This window comes from Perissodus microlepis, chromosome 11 (genome assembly GCF_051167445.1).
Source record: "Perissodus microlepis isolate ML-2025 ecotype Zambia chromosome 11, ASM5116744v1, whole genome shotgun sequence".
Lineage (NCBI taxonomy): Eukaryota > Metazoa > Chordata > Actinopteri > Cichliformes > Cichlidae > Perissodus > Perissodus microlepis.
The window spans coordinates 36,442,937-36,457,300 of record NC_140471.1 but is presented as its reverse complement, the minus strand read 5'-3'; the positions used below and the strand labels follow the sequence as shown (position 1 = coordinate 36,457,300).

The following is a 14,364-nucleotide window of genomic DNA, read 5'->3' as shown; positions in this document are numbered from 1 at the left end:
CTCTCTCGACTCTTTCATGTCAGACACCAGACACCTGGCTGTCAGGTCTCTGGCCCCTGTGGGTGGCGCTGTCACTTGGTGTTCGCTCTCTCTGCCGTAGAGTATCACTGTTGTGGCTCCATTGCTCACCGACGCTCACCAGCCTTCTTTGAACTGGTCCATTTCCTTTGGAGCTGAACTCATCCGTTTTCCTGCCTGACTCTGCTCACGTGTGCAGCATTTTGGCATCAGAAATTAGTTTCTCAAAGGAGATTGGCAGAAGCTGCTCCACTGAAGAGCTTTAGATCTCCACCTCACAATTACTTTATTTAGTCTTTACAGGTAAGTACAGGTGTTCCATAAGATTCATACTAGTTTTACTTCTTTTTACAATTAGTATTAATAATATTCTGTCATCTTTAACTCATTGTTTTTACATACAGATATTGGAGTGTATTACAGATGCTACACAACCAGCAATGAAAATATGAAATATTGTTTTATGTACTGCGAGCTGTACCCAATGATCTTAAACTTGTATTGTTTGCACACTGAGTTTGTGTTGTTCTCCAGAGTGGGAGGTGAGAGCTGCATTAACTGACACATTTCCACTGTTCAATGAATCAATATTAACAGAGCTTAGCATTTGGAGAGGCAACTTCACATATAGACAATCTTGGTAATGATAAATTCTAAAAAAAAAACAACTTTTTAGTGGAGAAATACAACTTTTCTTTTTCCTTTAACGGAGACACAAAGCTCATCAGAAGATCCGGAGAATCACATGGTGGTCATGGTGGACACAGCTCACCTTCTCTCCACTTCACTCCCATCTTTCCACCTGCAGAGAGAAAAAGAAAGAGCAGAGGTGATAAATGTCCCCAGAGAGTCTCTCCATCAGCTGTCTGTCAGTGATGCAGCACCTCAAAGTGAGGTGAGTTCAAAGCTCACACAGCTGCAGAGAGCAGATCTGTTGCCTCTGCAGATTTCACTCAGGTCCACAGTGGAAATAAACTTCTGAGAGTCCTGAACACTTCATTACTGCACAAACACGTCACTGATGGATTTACTGCACAGGTCACACATACAAATGTGATCCCTGGACTACATGTAGATCTATAAAGACTATATGGTTACTAAATATAATGGTTCTCTGAAACAAGAGCTGGTGACTCAGACTGATTTCACTCCAACAGTTTACTGACCTCAGAGTCTCCAGACTACAGTGTGGACTCTCCACAAGATCAGACAGCTGCGTCACATCTGAATCCTGCAGGTTGTTTTCCAACATGTCCAGATATGTCAGATGGGAGGGGTTGGACTTTAGAGCTGCAGCCAAGGATGAACAGCTGATCTTTGTCAGACTGCAGCGCCACAAACTGAAGAAATAATAAAACATGTGCACAAAATCAGTGATGATGCAACCAGGTGTGCTCAGGTTTGAAATGCATGACTTTGTTCTAATCAATGAACTTTTCTAGAGCAGCTTTGTGCTTCTGTTACTGTGGATCATGATCACATCAGGCTTAAACACACATCATAGAAACATCAGCACATGTATCCATTTTGTCTTTCAGTCACATGCTGCTGATCTGTAGAAACAAGATTATGATCCTGTGACTGGCCAGCACGTCATGGAGTGGGTGGGAGGTATTATCCAGCATCGTCCTTATCTTGGACATCATCCGCCTCTCAGACACCACCCTAAGGGAGTCCAGCTCCATCCCCACAGCATTACTGGCCTTGTGATCAGTTAATTTAGTCTGTTGGCATCTGTAACCCTCAACCTGCTGTCCCAGCATGCAACCGCACAGAGGATAGCACTGACCACAACAGACTCACAGAAAATCCTGAGTATTGTCCGACAGATGTTGAAGAACGTCGCACAGATCATGTGTGGCACTAGTAAACCTGAAAAGGCATCAGGTTATACTTAATGATGCATTGAGGATTTTTTTTGTGACCAGTTTTCACATTTCATGCTGTGGTGAGATCAAGCTGCTGTGGGCTTCACATGATGAGCTGCACATTTTTTTCTTGACTTACGTATTTTCATGCTCTGTTTATACAATACTTTACATTTAATTGTTATTAAACTCTGGCTGTCTTTTGTCCTGTCCCATCCTTACCATCACACATGGCTGTGTTGTCATAATGGCTGTAAACGAGCCTTTCATGAAAACAGTCTTAAAACAAGACAAGAAAACACGAAGAAGAAGAAATGTGTATGTTGAAGGGAAGTTATGTCTGTAGCCAAATGAGGTTCACTTGGTAAATAAACACATAAGACAAAAATAGAAACACAGTCAACAAACTGACCCCAGAAACTGCAGTCTGCATCCTGGACGCTCCAGAAAACCACACAGATGCTTCACTCCTGAGTCCTGGAGGTCGTTGCAGCTCAGCCACAGCTCTCTGAGATTGGAGGGGTTGGACTTCAGAGCCAAAGTCAGAGATACACAGCTGATCTCTGACAAACCGCAGTTCCCCAATCTAAGCAAAGAATAGCTGGTTCTTAAAATCAGTGAGTTTCATCATGGGTTCAAATCATAAACATGTGTATTTCCACTCTAAAGCTGGGTATTTAATAAAGGGGTCTGGGGGACTGAATCACTGGATCACTTGAATCATCTGTAAGTTGACATTTACCATTATGGAGGGGACAAATTGGAGAAGTGTTCTCCTGCATTCTGGATTTACTTCAGGACTCTGCAGTCTATTCACACCTACAGGCCAGTGGACACGCTTTCAATGATGAGGATGTAACATCCTGGACAGGGAGGAACACTGGTTTGAGGGCGGAGTCAAGGGAAAGACCATCTCTGAATCGAGGAGGGGGCCTAAGGGTACATCTGTCACCATCTTACAATGCTGTGATTGCAGCCATTCCCCAACTCTCTGTGAATGGGACTCATGGCCATTGATCAATGATCAATGGTCTCTGATCAATGAGTTTGATCAGTGGTTGTTGATCAGTGGTCATGAGAATTTGCATATCAATGATCATAAACTGACCTTCCAGCCTATTGTTTATTCAGTGGTGCTGGTTTCAGTCATTGTGCAAATGTGCTGTTTATAAGGTTGGAAACCTGCAGTCAGCTGAGACTGAAGAAGTCACCTGATGATGCTGAAACATTTCTCCCACTGAAAACATCCAGATGAACAGAGTCCACTTTATGGGATTTACTTACCTGGATGATTGAGCATGCATCCAGACAATATATGCATAGACTTTATCATCATATTAATCTCAAACTAGAACATAGTGTCTTACCTTAGAGTGTGTAGTCTACAATCTGGACTCTCCAGAAACCCACACAGATGCTTCACTCCTGAATCCTGCAGTTTGTTTGTACTCAAGTTCAGGTCTCTTAGGTGGTGGGGGTTGGACTTCAGAGCCAAACCCAGAGATACACAGCTGATTTCTGATAAACTGCAGTCCATCAATCTGAACATGGGAAACAAACCGATAAAGTCAATGATGATAAAACCTGGAACATCACTGCTCTGGTGCGGGAAGAGCATGCACAGGTGTGAACTTCACTTTATGGCCTCACTTGAGCTGTGAAATCAGTCTCCTGGAGACAGGCTTGACTCAGCAACAGGTGGCAGACAGGGATGGGTACGGTACACACTGGATCACAGAGTTGTTTCCCTGCACCTTTTTTAATTAATTGGTCCTCATTGCCATTTGAACTGTTCTTTTTTAGGAATAAAAAATGATCTGAATCTGATTTTTGTGATCATATCGTTGGGTCTGAAGCAATATGTTATGGATCAGCTGTGAACTGATCGCCACCCGCTGGTATGTTGGATCAGCTGGCGAGGGAGGATGCTGGACAAGCCAGGCATGCCCAAATGCCACTTGTTGTCTTGTTCTTTGTTCGTCGTGCCTCTGAAGGCTCAGAGAGACTCGGGTGTTTGTTTCTTCCTCTGAAATTTGTACCTCTGATCACATTAACATCTCAACCAATGAAAACTCTGGAGGCATGCTGTAGGTTAACCACTCAGTCATTAGAAACCGTACTCGTGCTTAGGCGCTACTTGTTCAACAGGTTGGACAAAAGAACATTTTTTCACTTCAACGTTTGTTTGGGTGGACTGAACTCACTCCTGCCCACAACTGTACCAATCACCCATGTTAAACATACTCTTACAAACACACATCACATTTAATATTCTGACTATACGCTGGTGTGACTGCAGATTTCAAGTTATTGAAACTGTGTTGGGTTTGTTTGTGAGAGAGGGGATGCATTCGGTGTATGTGATTCAGTACTTTAGAAATAAGTCTGCTATGATGTAGTCTAAGAGCTCTGTGACAGCTGGACTGCTGCTGATCAGGATTCATACAGCACACCTGATTCTGTTATCATTGCCTCACTTCAACAGATGCAGTCAGGTAAGTACAGCATACACTTAGGTGTCTCAGGCAGCTGTTATTGGTCACTATATAGATACAATCGAAATGAATTGAAAATAAAATTTTAGTTATAGTTCAGCATACAGCACTATGGTACCAGTATTCACTGAAGTCCAAACTAGGTTTTTCACACAGACTCATATTACTGCACCGAGCTTTACTTTTTAAACATCTGATTCTGGTCTCCTCATTGAAATCAGACTTAATGCAAACATGGAAATAAGACTTGAGATCAGAGAAACCAGTGATTTTCTTGATCGCTAATATAATATAATATAATATAATATAATATAATATAATATAATATAATATAATATAACCTCTTTCTATTAAGGAACAGCATGTGATTGTGCTCATAATTTTTAAATAATTGCCCCCATAATTTTGTTATACACGTACAATAAAGGGCTATTCTATTCTATTCTATTTTAATTCAAACTCTTTGTGATCGGCTCAGTGCATTTGTTGCAACCTGTCTGTATTTTTCAGAACTCTGCTAAACAGTCACTGAGCTCACCTCAGAGTCTCCAGTTTGCAGGTTGGACTCGCCAACCCATCAAACAACAGATTCCCTGATGAATCCTGCAGGATGTTGAAGTTCAGGGTCAGCTCCGTCAGATGGGAGGGGCTGGACTTCAGAGCTGAAGCCACAACTTTATAGTGAGTCTCTGAGAGTCCACATTTAGAGAGTCTGTCATGATGCAGAAGAAAATAACCTTAAAGCAAAAAACAGCCAGAGACTCGTTGGGGTTTGTGGACGAAGAGGTTTATATCAAATACGAAACTATTTGTAAAAAAGGGGGAACATTATTTAAGAGTAGAAAGATTCATAGTTTGAATATTTAAAGAACTAAACAGCTAATCTTCACTAACTGATAGTGTTAATCACATCTGGACTCACCGAGCCTTTCTGCAGTTCCTCACAGCTGGGATCAGTCTCCGGCGTCCCTCCTCTGATGTGTTATACTTCTGCAGGTCCAACTCATCCAGAACCTCATCTGACATCTGCAGCATGTAGGCCAGAGCAGAGCAGTGGACCTCGGAGAGTTTCTCTGATCTGTTCTCTGACTTCAGGAACTCCTTGATCTCCTGATAAACTGAGAGGTCGTTCATCTCCATCAGACAGTGGAAGACATTAATACTTCTGTCAGGAGAGATCTGATCGCGGTTCATCTGCTTCAGGTTGTTGATGACTCTCTGGATCATTTCTGGACTGTTCTCTGTCTGACCCAGCAGACTTCCTAAGAGTCTCTGATTGGTTGCCAGACAGAGGCCATGAAGGAAACGAACGAACAGGTCCAGGCGGCCATCTTTACTGTTCAGGGATTTCTCCATAACTCTGCTCAGAAAGATGTCCAGTGGTTGGAGAAAAAGACTGGAAATCTTCTCGGTTAAAAATTTTTCTTTTAGAAAATCCTCCAGCACCTCTGTCTTCCTGTTGGTGAAACAGTGGAACATGTAGACAGCAGCCAGAAACTCCTGAATGCTGAGATGAACAAAGCAGTAGACTGGTTTCTGGAAGATCACACACTCTCTCTTGAAGATCTCTGTACAAACTCCTGAGTACACCGAGGCCTCTGTCACATCCAGACCATACTGCTCCAGGTCTTCCTGGTAGAACATGATGTTTCCTTTCTCCAGATGTTCAAACGCCAGCCTCCCCAGCTTCAGAAGAACTTCCCTGTCAGCCTCCATCAGCTCCTGTGGACTCGTCTCATGTCCCTCATGGTACTTGTTCTTCTTCCTCTTTGTCTGAACCAGCAGGAAGTGTGAGTACATGTCAGTCAGGGTCTTGGGCAGCTCTCCTCTCTGCTCTGTAGTCAACATGTGCTCCAGAACTGTAGCAGTGATCCAGCAGAAGACTGGGATACTACACATGATGTGGAGGCTCCTGGATGTCTTCATGTGGGAGATGATTCTGCTGGACAGCTCTTCATCACTGAATCTCCTCCTGAAGTACTCCTCCTTCTGGGCGTCAGTGAAGCCTCGTACTTCTGTTAGCCTGTCAACACATGTAGGAGGGATCTGATTGGCTGCTGCAGGTCGGGAAGTTATCCAGACGAGAGCCGAGGGAAGCAGATTCCCCTGGATGAGGTTTGTCAGCAGCTGGCTGACTGATGACTTCTGTGTGACATCAGACAGCAGCTTCCTGTTGGTGAAATCCAATGAAAGTCTGCTTTCATCCAGGCCGTCAAAGATGAACAAAAGCTGAGAGACAGCCAGCTTCTCTGCTGTGACCTTCTGTAATGTTGGATGGAAAACATGGAGCAGCTCCAGAAGACTGTACTGCTCATCTCTGATCAGGTTCAGCTCCCTGAATGAAAGCAGAACCACCACACTGACATGCTGGTTCTCCAAGCCCTCTGCCCAGTCCAGAGTGAACTTCTGCACTGAGAAGGTTTTTCCAACACCAGCCACGCCGTTGGTCAGAACCACTCTGATGGGTGTCTGTTGGTCAGGTAAGGCTTTAAAGATGTCCTGGCACCTGATTGGAGTGTCATGGAGGGCGTCCATCTTGGAAGCTGTCTCCAGCTGCCTCACCTCATGTTGGGTATGAACCTCTTCACTCTGTCCCTCTGTGATGTAGAGCTCAGTGTAGATTGTGTTGAGGAGGGTTCTACTTCCTGTTTCATCATTTCCTTCAGTCACACGTTCACATCTCCTCCTCAGACTGATCTTATGTTCATCTAAAACCTCCTGCAGACCAACATCTGCTGAAAGAAAGAAAAACAATAAATCTAACAAGAAGTCCAGTTTTCAGAAATGCGTCCATCAGCAGACAGATGTTCAGTCTTACTTTGTACACAGCTGCTCTGACTGGCTGTCTGCAGTCCAGCTCTAGTTCTGGATCTTTTTCCGCACTGGGGACAGGAACAGTGTCCTGATGAAGCAGACTGGTCCCAGTATGAGGAGATGCAGTGTCTGCAGAACCAGTGTCCACAGCTGGTAGAGACTGGATCCTTCAGGACGTCCTGACACAAAGCACAGCAGGACAGCTGCTCCTCCACATGAACACGGCGACGCTTCTTCTCTCTGTGGACGCCAAGGAAAAATTATTCTGACCAGAAAAAAAACAAACAAAATTGTAAAAATAAAAGCTTTATACCAGCAGTTATAACTTCATTACAGCATCAGTACAACTGCTTTGTGGTATATTTGCTGTATTTTGCACTCTGCAACTAATGGCACTGATACTCTTGGTATCTGTTTATTTTTGTACCCATCCATTCATCTGAAAGGTCGCAGGGCAGCAGTCTAAGAAGAGATGACCTCAGATGAACTCTCCTCAACACCAAAGCACCCACTCACATTCAGATGGGGCGGGGTGTTCCTCCTGATTATCTCTTCACCGCAGCAGCTGATAGTGTGTGGGACATATTAGGCAGCAGCGTGGTCCGATCCAACAGACAAGCTGCTGACAAACTGAATGCTTATTCTGATAGAAAACATAGGGCACCGATACAGTGTGTTGTGTTTGTATAACCACCGCTGCTCGATTGCATGGTTTCAAACTGTATCATTAATCGACATTGTCTACCAGTCTGTGGTGCCGAGTGCCATCTACTCTGCTGTTGTCAGTTGGGGTGGAGGGGGGTGGGGGGCAGCATCAGTGCCAAAGATGTCAGCATGCAACTGGATCAGCAAACTGGTTCATGAGGCTGGAACCATCACTGCCCAGAATCTGGAGGTATTTGAGTGATGAGGGACATTAGAGTCACCGATCCCATCATGGACCGCCCGTCTTACTTGCTCCACTCCACAGTACTGAGGCAGCAGAGCTCCTTCTCCCTCAGACTGATTCAAACCGTGTGTACATGGACACATACAAACCAAACCAGGCCATAAAGAATGCTTGAGTCCCTTGAGACCTTCTCTATCAAACTGCGGCCCTTATTGCGACAGGTGCTGCTGTTTCTCAGAGGCGATTTGCACAACTATTTGCTAGAATTATGCTTGCCCAGTCATTTTCCATCCATCCATCTTCTTCCTATTATCCAGGGCCGGGTCGCGGGGGCAACAACCTAAGCAGAGACCTCCCTCTCCTAGCCACCTCCTCTAGTTTTTCCGGGGGAACACCGAGGTGTTCCCAGGCCAGCCGAGAGACATAGACTCTCCAGCGTGTCCTCAGTCCCTTCCCGGTGGGACATGCCACCTCAGCTGGCTCCGTCTGATGCAGAGGCGTAGCGCTCTACACCCCATCTCCCCGTTATCAGTTCAGTCAAAATATTGATCCTCACAGATGTTGAGCTGCATACAGATACAGACAGAAGAACTCGATCGTGTGTTTCTCTGTGAGTTTGATGTTTTCAGGCCAAACTAGTTCCTCTGCTGGAAAACAAACTGATGTTGAACATTATTAAATTCAGTTCTTTACATTCTTTTGGCAGCGAAGAAAGACAAACAGCTCAAAGTGGTCTAACTCAAAAAATTATCTTTAATTCTACATTTTCCGGAATATGGAGACTGAGCACACACAGAAACGCCAGCTCAAGTCTGAGGCAGCAGCAGCCAGTTTGATTATTTATATACTCAAGTGCCTCCCCTTATGAAGATACCCCTTGCTGTCTTGGATCATTTACCTCCTTTTCTCTAATCACACTTAATGACTTAATTATAGTTTTAGGTAAAATGAAATCCTCATCATGCTCTGTAGATATATTACCTCCCTCTGTCCTGTCTGGGTCTATCACCAGCATTGGTCCCACATTACTATCCATCATCAACAGTTCACCGAGGCAAGGCTGTGTCCCGTCTTATTTTAAACATGCTGAGGTAACTCCTCTGTGAAAAAACAGAATCTTGATCCTAGCTCTGCTAGTAATTACCGACCTATTTCAAAATTGCCATTTTTAAGTAAATTACTTGAAAAAATTGTTGAAAATCAGTTCAGGTCTCTGTTATGTAAATTAAACATTCTTGACCCTTTTCAGTCTGGCTTTCAAAAGCAGCACTCTACAGAGACCGCTCTCTTAAGGGTCTATAATGATCTGTTAATGGCATCTGATGCAGGAATTGTTCTGTGATCATTTTGCTTGATCTTAGTGCTGCCTTTGACACCATCGACCACAAAATCCTACTTAGCAGGCTCAAGGTTTTGGCTGGTATATCTGGCTCTGCCCTACACTGGTTTTCTTCCTATTTATCAGACAGGACCTTTTCTGTTAGGACTGACAGGTTACCCTCTGACATTGCTGCCCTGACCTGTGGGGTCCCACAGGGTTCAGTTTTAGGTCCATTATTATTTTCTTTTTATATGCTTCTTTAGCTGGTATCTTTCAAACTTTTAGCGACCTGTCTTATCATTTTTATGCTGATGACATTCAGCTCCATATGTCCTTTAAGCCTCATCAGCTGGATAGGCTGCCCACCCTAGTCCAGTGCTTAACCCAGGTTTCTGATTGGCTTTCAAGCAACTACCTCGTTCTAAATGGTAACAATGATCATAGCTCCTCCTGAGCTACATTCTAAAATCAGTCAGGTTCTTGCCTCTTTCTGTCCATCTGTCAAGTCAAATATTCGAAATCTTGGAGTAATATTTGACTCTTCTCTGGGCCTTGACTCTCATGTAAAATCTTTGTCTCGTTCCTGTTTCTATCATTTAAGAAACATATCTAAACTGCGACATATGGTGTCTTCAGCTGAACTGGAAAAACTCATTCATGCATTTGTGTCATCACGCTTAGATTACTGTAATTCCCTGTTTACTAGCTTGGATAAATCATCTCTCTCTCGCCTCCAGACAATACAAAACGCAGCAGCCAGACTACTAACTCGCTCTACCAAGCGTGTTCACATTACTCAGATCGTATGTTCTTTACATTGGCTCCCAATAGAGTTTAGAATTCGCTTTAAAATTCTTGTTTTAACATACAGAGCACTAAATGGCTCCAGATTATTTATCCAAGCTTCTTCTAAAATACTCTGCTGCTCGTCATCTCCGCTCACAGACTCAGAGTCTCTTAGTTGTTCCCCGTACACGACTGAAGACAAAAGGGGGCGGAGCCTTTCAGTCTGTTGCACCAAGGCTGTGGAACAGTTTACCACTACAATTACGTTTGCTTGACTCTGTGGATTCTTTTAAAAAACTTTTCTGTTCAAACAAGCCTTTTGTTGATCTACACATTTTATATTTTTTACATTATTTACATTTGATCTTTTACATTGTGTATAATGTCTATTGATTGTATTGTTTATTTTAATATTTGTGTACAACGCTTTGTGACTGTTTGTCTGTGAAAAGCGCTTAATAAATAAATTTTACTTACTTACTTACTTCCTCTAGACGTCACGCACACTTTAAGTTTCGATCAAACACTCTACTTAGTTTCACTTTCTGTCTGCACCTCATATGCTCTGCAAAAGCATGCAGTTTCCTGTCAGCCTGCGACCTAGTTTACACTCAAAGCTGGCCCTCTCTTATACATAAAACAATATAATCAGCTAAGAATATATATTTAAATCCCAATAACATCCTCACTGAAGCTCTGCTGTGTTAGTGGGAACGCAGCAGCTCAGTGAAGCTGCTCTCACAGACACAGCAGCAGAATCATCTTAGACATCAGTTTACAGCGATCGTGGCCGATGGCGCAATATGGCAGCCTCGTCTTCTGTCAGTCTGCCCCAGGGCAGCCGTGGCTACAACTGTAGCTGCCTCCACCAGTGTGTGACTGTGAGAGTGAATGAATAGTGGAATTGTAAAGTGCTTTGAGGGCCCCGAAAAGCGCTATATAAATGCAATCCATTATTATTATTATTAAACAGGCTCTTACTCTTTGTCTGAGAGTCCAGGATCAATACTGAAGCCTGGAGGAGGATTTTTGGACCGATCGCTCTTCATAGACAGACGGCTGGATCCTGGAGACTCTGCTGTGTCCTCGTCTTCCTCCAAACCACTCATGTTCAGTCAGTCTGGCAGAGAAACCAACAACACTGACTGTGAGTGCAGAACAAGAATCAGACAAACAAGTCTGTACAAGACTCGCGCCCAAGACTGGGAGACAAAGAAGTGTGAAGATCAGAGGATAATGAATCCAGAGACAGTCCAGCATTGAGCTGATCCTTCCATATTTCCCCTCCAGCTCACAGAGGGACAGCTGACTCAGAGACTTTGACCACAGAAGAAAAAGAAAATGGGACTAACGCTGTGTTTCTACTTCCTGCTCTGTCGACTGTGGAAATACTTTCAGTTTCGTGACTCTGGCAGAGGAATCCACCACGTGGTCACATGACAGGATGTGCACATTGATAACGTACTTCAGAGAGGTGGGCCTAAGTTTGTGTCTGGGCAATCACGTCTTCTGTCCAGCATATCTTTGTAATCAAATACAGACAGTGCTGCTCATGCAATATTATTCATGTGAGACCAACGTTGAGTTTGTGCTGCAGGAGGACACGGATGTACAGTAAAGTGAAGGAACCTGCACACGAGCGGCCCATTCTGTCATCAACAACATTTTTCCATACACTGTAATTTGGATCAATAGTTCGTCCCATAGAAACTTTCACAGGGTGACAGATAATCATCTCACCTGATGGCAACAAGTTAAGATCCGACCTGATCCCTCAGAACACTCCCTCATCGTATGATGTGTCCACTGAGCTCAGCTGATAAATGTCTTCATGATAGTTCTGCATTTGAACTTTAGATACCGAGCACAGACACCAGGGGGCGTCCAATCAAAACGCTCGAGCCCTGTAAAGCCTGAGCCATGAAATAACTGCCAGGAAATTAAATGAAATCTTAAAAATGTCATTTGTAAATAAAGAAGTATTAGTTTTAATGTGAGAAAACCCCTCCCACTTTGCTTCATGTCTGTGTTCAGTTACCTGTCCCCAGGTGAGAGGCACACCCTACTATCAGCAACGGGGGGCGGAGTCCACTACAAGCCTCCCTGCAGGTGTTAATGATGTTTTTTCCTGAAGGGGTAAAATAACTTGAAACATCTGCCAAACTAAAACTCGAGGAGAACGTTTTCTGTGAGCTTCCTCTCCACCAGAAGGCTGCAACCCACACTGCTGCAAAGCGCTGCTTAGACCAGACATTCACACAAGAGATCCACCAGTTACCTGCACCTGTGCTTATAAAGGGGAGAACCCAGCCCCGCCCACCAGGGGTGGTTCCCACATTCAGATCTCACCTGGCACACATATCTGCTACATCTGGCTTAAAAATGTTTTGTGATATTTTTGTGGGGTCTTTTAGCTTTTTGGTGGTGGTGTGTGTGTGAGTGTGTGTGCGTGTGTGTGTGTGCATGTGTGTGTGTGTGTGAGTGTGCGTGTGCGTGTGTGTGTGTGCGTGTGTGTGTGATCAAACACTTACACTGCCCGTCTGAGTCCACAAGAATCGCTGTGATTCTCTTACCTCTGCAGAGAGGAAGATGACTCGGAGGCTCTGAGGATAGAAGGAGGATGAACACTCACCTGGTTTTCCTCCTCCTCTATCACGGAGTCTGAATACTTCCTGTTTCTCCCTCACCTGTACAGAATGGCTCCTCCCCTCTGTAGTTCCAGGTAAACATGTGGTAAAACACAGGATGTGTGTAACACAGACCTAAGGGTGCTATCTTTATCTTTAAATTGCTTACTGATGGAGTTTTCTAATAGCTTTGATGAAGCCGGGGGTCCCTGAGCCCAAATAATGATTTAATAATCATCAACCCCAATCTGCTTGACACTGAAAGGTTTTATTAGTTTATGATTTTATGAAACCTCCATCCTCTGAACAGGCTCTCAGTCACACACAGACATGTGTAAAAACTGATATAATTTCATCTTCTTGTTTTCAGTAGTCACTGTGTGAACAGCATTTCCCATAAGCCCACAGACATCCAGGGTTACAGCTGTCAGTGTAATGTGAAGAGAGGAAGTGAGGATGGTTTTCTTTAAACACGTGGAGAGGAGCCAATCAGAGGGACAGAAACCACGGCGACGGAGACAAATATAAAAATACTCACATTTAAAAACAAATAGATTAAAGATTTAATACAAAGAGGGAAGCATGGTGGTGGCGGGTTTGTCACTGTTGCCTCACAGCAGCGAGGTCCTGGGTTTGAGTCCAGCCGGAGCTTTTCTGTGTGGGTTCTCTGTGACTTCCTCCCACAGTCCAAAGATACAGATGGGTTAGCTTAACTGATGATGATGATGACTGCTGTGGAAAAATAAAGTGTCAGCTCTTCGGTTCCCATTCTGTGGGTAGTGTCTCTGTTCCACAGCAGGGACCTTAGTTCCCACAGACATGCAGGCTGTCATCTTTCCTTGTGTCAGAGACGCCTTCAAGGAAGAAGATCCGTAGACATTCTTGTGTATATGAATTAGAGGTGGGAATCACCATACATCCCACGATACAATATTATCACAATACTTAACGCACGATACGATATTATTGCAATTTTTAAAAATATTTTGTGATATTCAGATTCTGTACATAAAGGTAAACTTTATCAATATTCATTTTATCTAATATCAAAGTCTCACACTCAGTCTTTCTCTCATTTCAGTCAGTTTTATTGTTGACAAACTTGAACGGTTTGTATTACAGTCTAGTCCAACTTAACTGAATGCAACCATCTGGTACAATTTATTTTATTTTATTTTATTTTATTTTTTTTAATATGGTCCATCTGGTACAATTATAGCTATTCTGAACTATGCAATTTATGAAAACTATGCAGCCCCTTCAGCAACTGAAGAATTTGAAAGTAAATTAAAACAAAATATAATTTTACATTAAATAAAAAAGTTTTAAACTTAATTAAAATAAAACATGTCTTAAATTAAAATAAGTAAACAGTCATGTTTATTGCTGCCAAAAAAAAAAGTTAAACACATTTGGACAGTGAAGGAATGTCAGGATTGTTGTTTAGAAAAAGGAGCTGATCAACATGCTCTGAAGTCAGAGCATGTTCCAGTCCACAAAAACTTTTTTTTGTAACAAAATATCGATTTCTGCTGTCGCTGTATCA

General features: G+C 43.3%; 1 protein-coding gene and 1 pseudogene across 2 annotated transcripts; both read right to left on the bottom strand.

The window, feature by feature from the left end:
* Positions 1 to 64: 64 nt before the first annotated feature.
* Positions 65 to 2,631, bottom strand: LOC146378456 (ribonuclease inhibitor-like; annotated as a pseudogene). The gene is made up of 4 exons (XR_014801590.1): positions 2,602 to 2,631; positions 2,299 to 2,472; positions 1,185 to 1,358; positions 65 to 820 (listed from the first exon to the last, which is right to left on the bottom strand). The product of XR_014801590.1 is annotated as a ribonuclease inhibitor-like (transcript).
* Positions 2,632 to 3,249: 618 nt separating this feature from the next.
* Positions 3,250 to 11,562, bottom strand: LOC146378455 (protein NLRC3-like). The gene is made up of 5 exons (XM_084944564.1): positions 11,173 to 11,562; positions 7,200 to 7,435; positions 5,304 to 7,116; positions 4,920 to 5,093; positions 3,250 to 3,427 (listed from the first exon to the last, which is right to left on the bottom strand). The coding sequence occupies exons 1-5, from the start codon at positions 11,298 to 11,300 to the stop codon at positions 3,250 to 3,252; spliced, it is 2,529 nt and encodes an 842-aa protein (XP_084800690.1). The 5' UTR covers positions 11,301 to 11,562.
* Between the last annotated feature and the right edge of the window lie 2,802 nt (positions 11,563 to 14,364).

Coding starts and splice junctions, on each gene's coding strand:
- LOC146378455 (XM_084944564.1), bottom strand. CDS start 11,300: ATGAGTGGTTTGGAGGAAGACGAGGACACAGCAGAGTCTCCAGGATCC. Junction 7,117..7,199: donor TCAGAGCAGCTGTGTACAAA/GTAAGACTGAAC, acceptor TCTTTCTTTCAG/CAGATGTTGGTCTGCAGGAG. Junction 3,428..4,919: donor TGCAAACTGGAGACTCTGAG/GTGAGCTCAGTG, acceptor TCCCATGTTCAG/ATTGATGGACTGCAGTTTAT.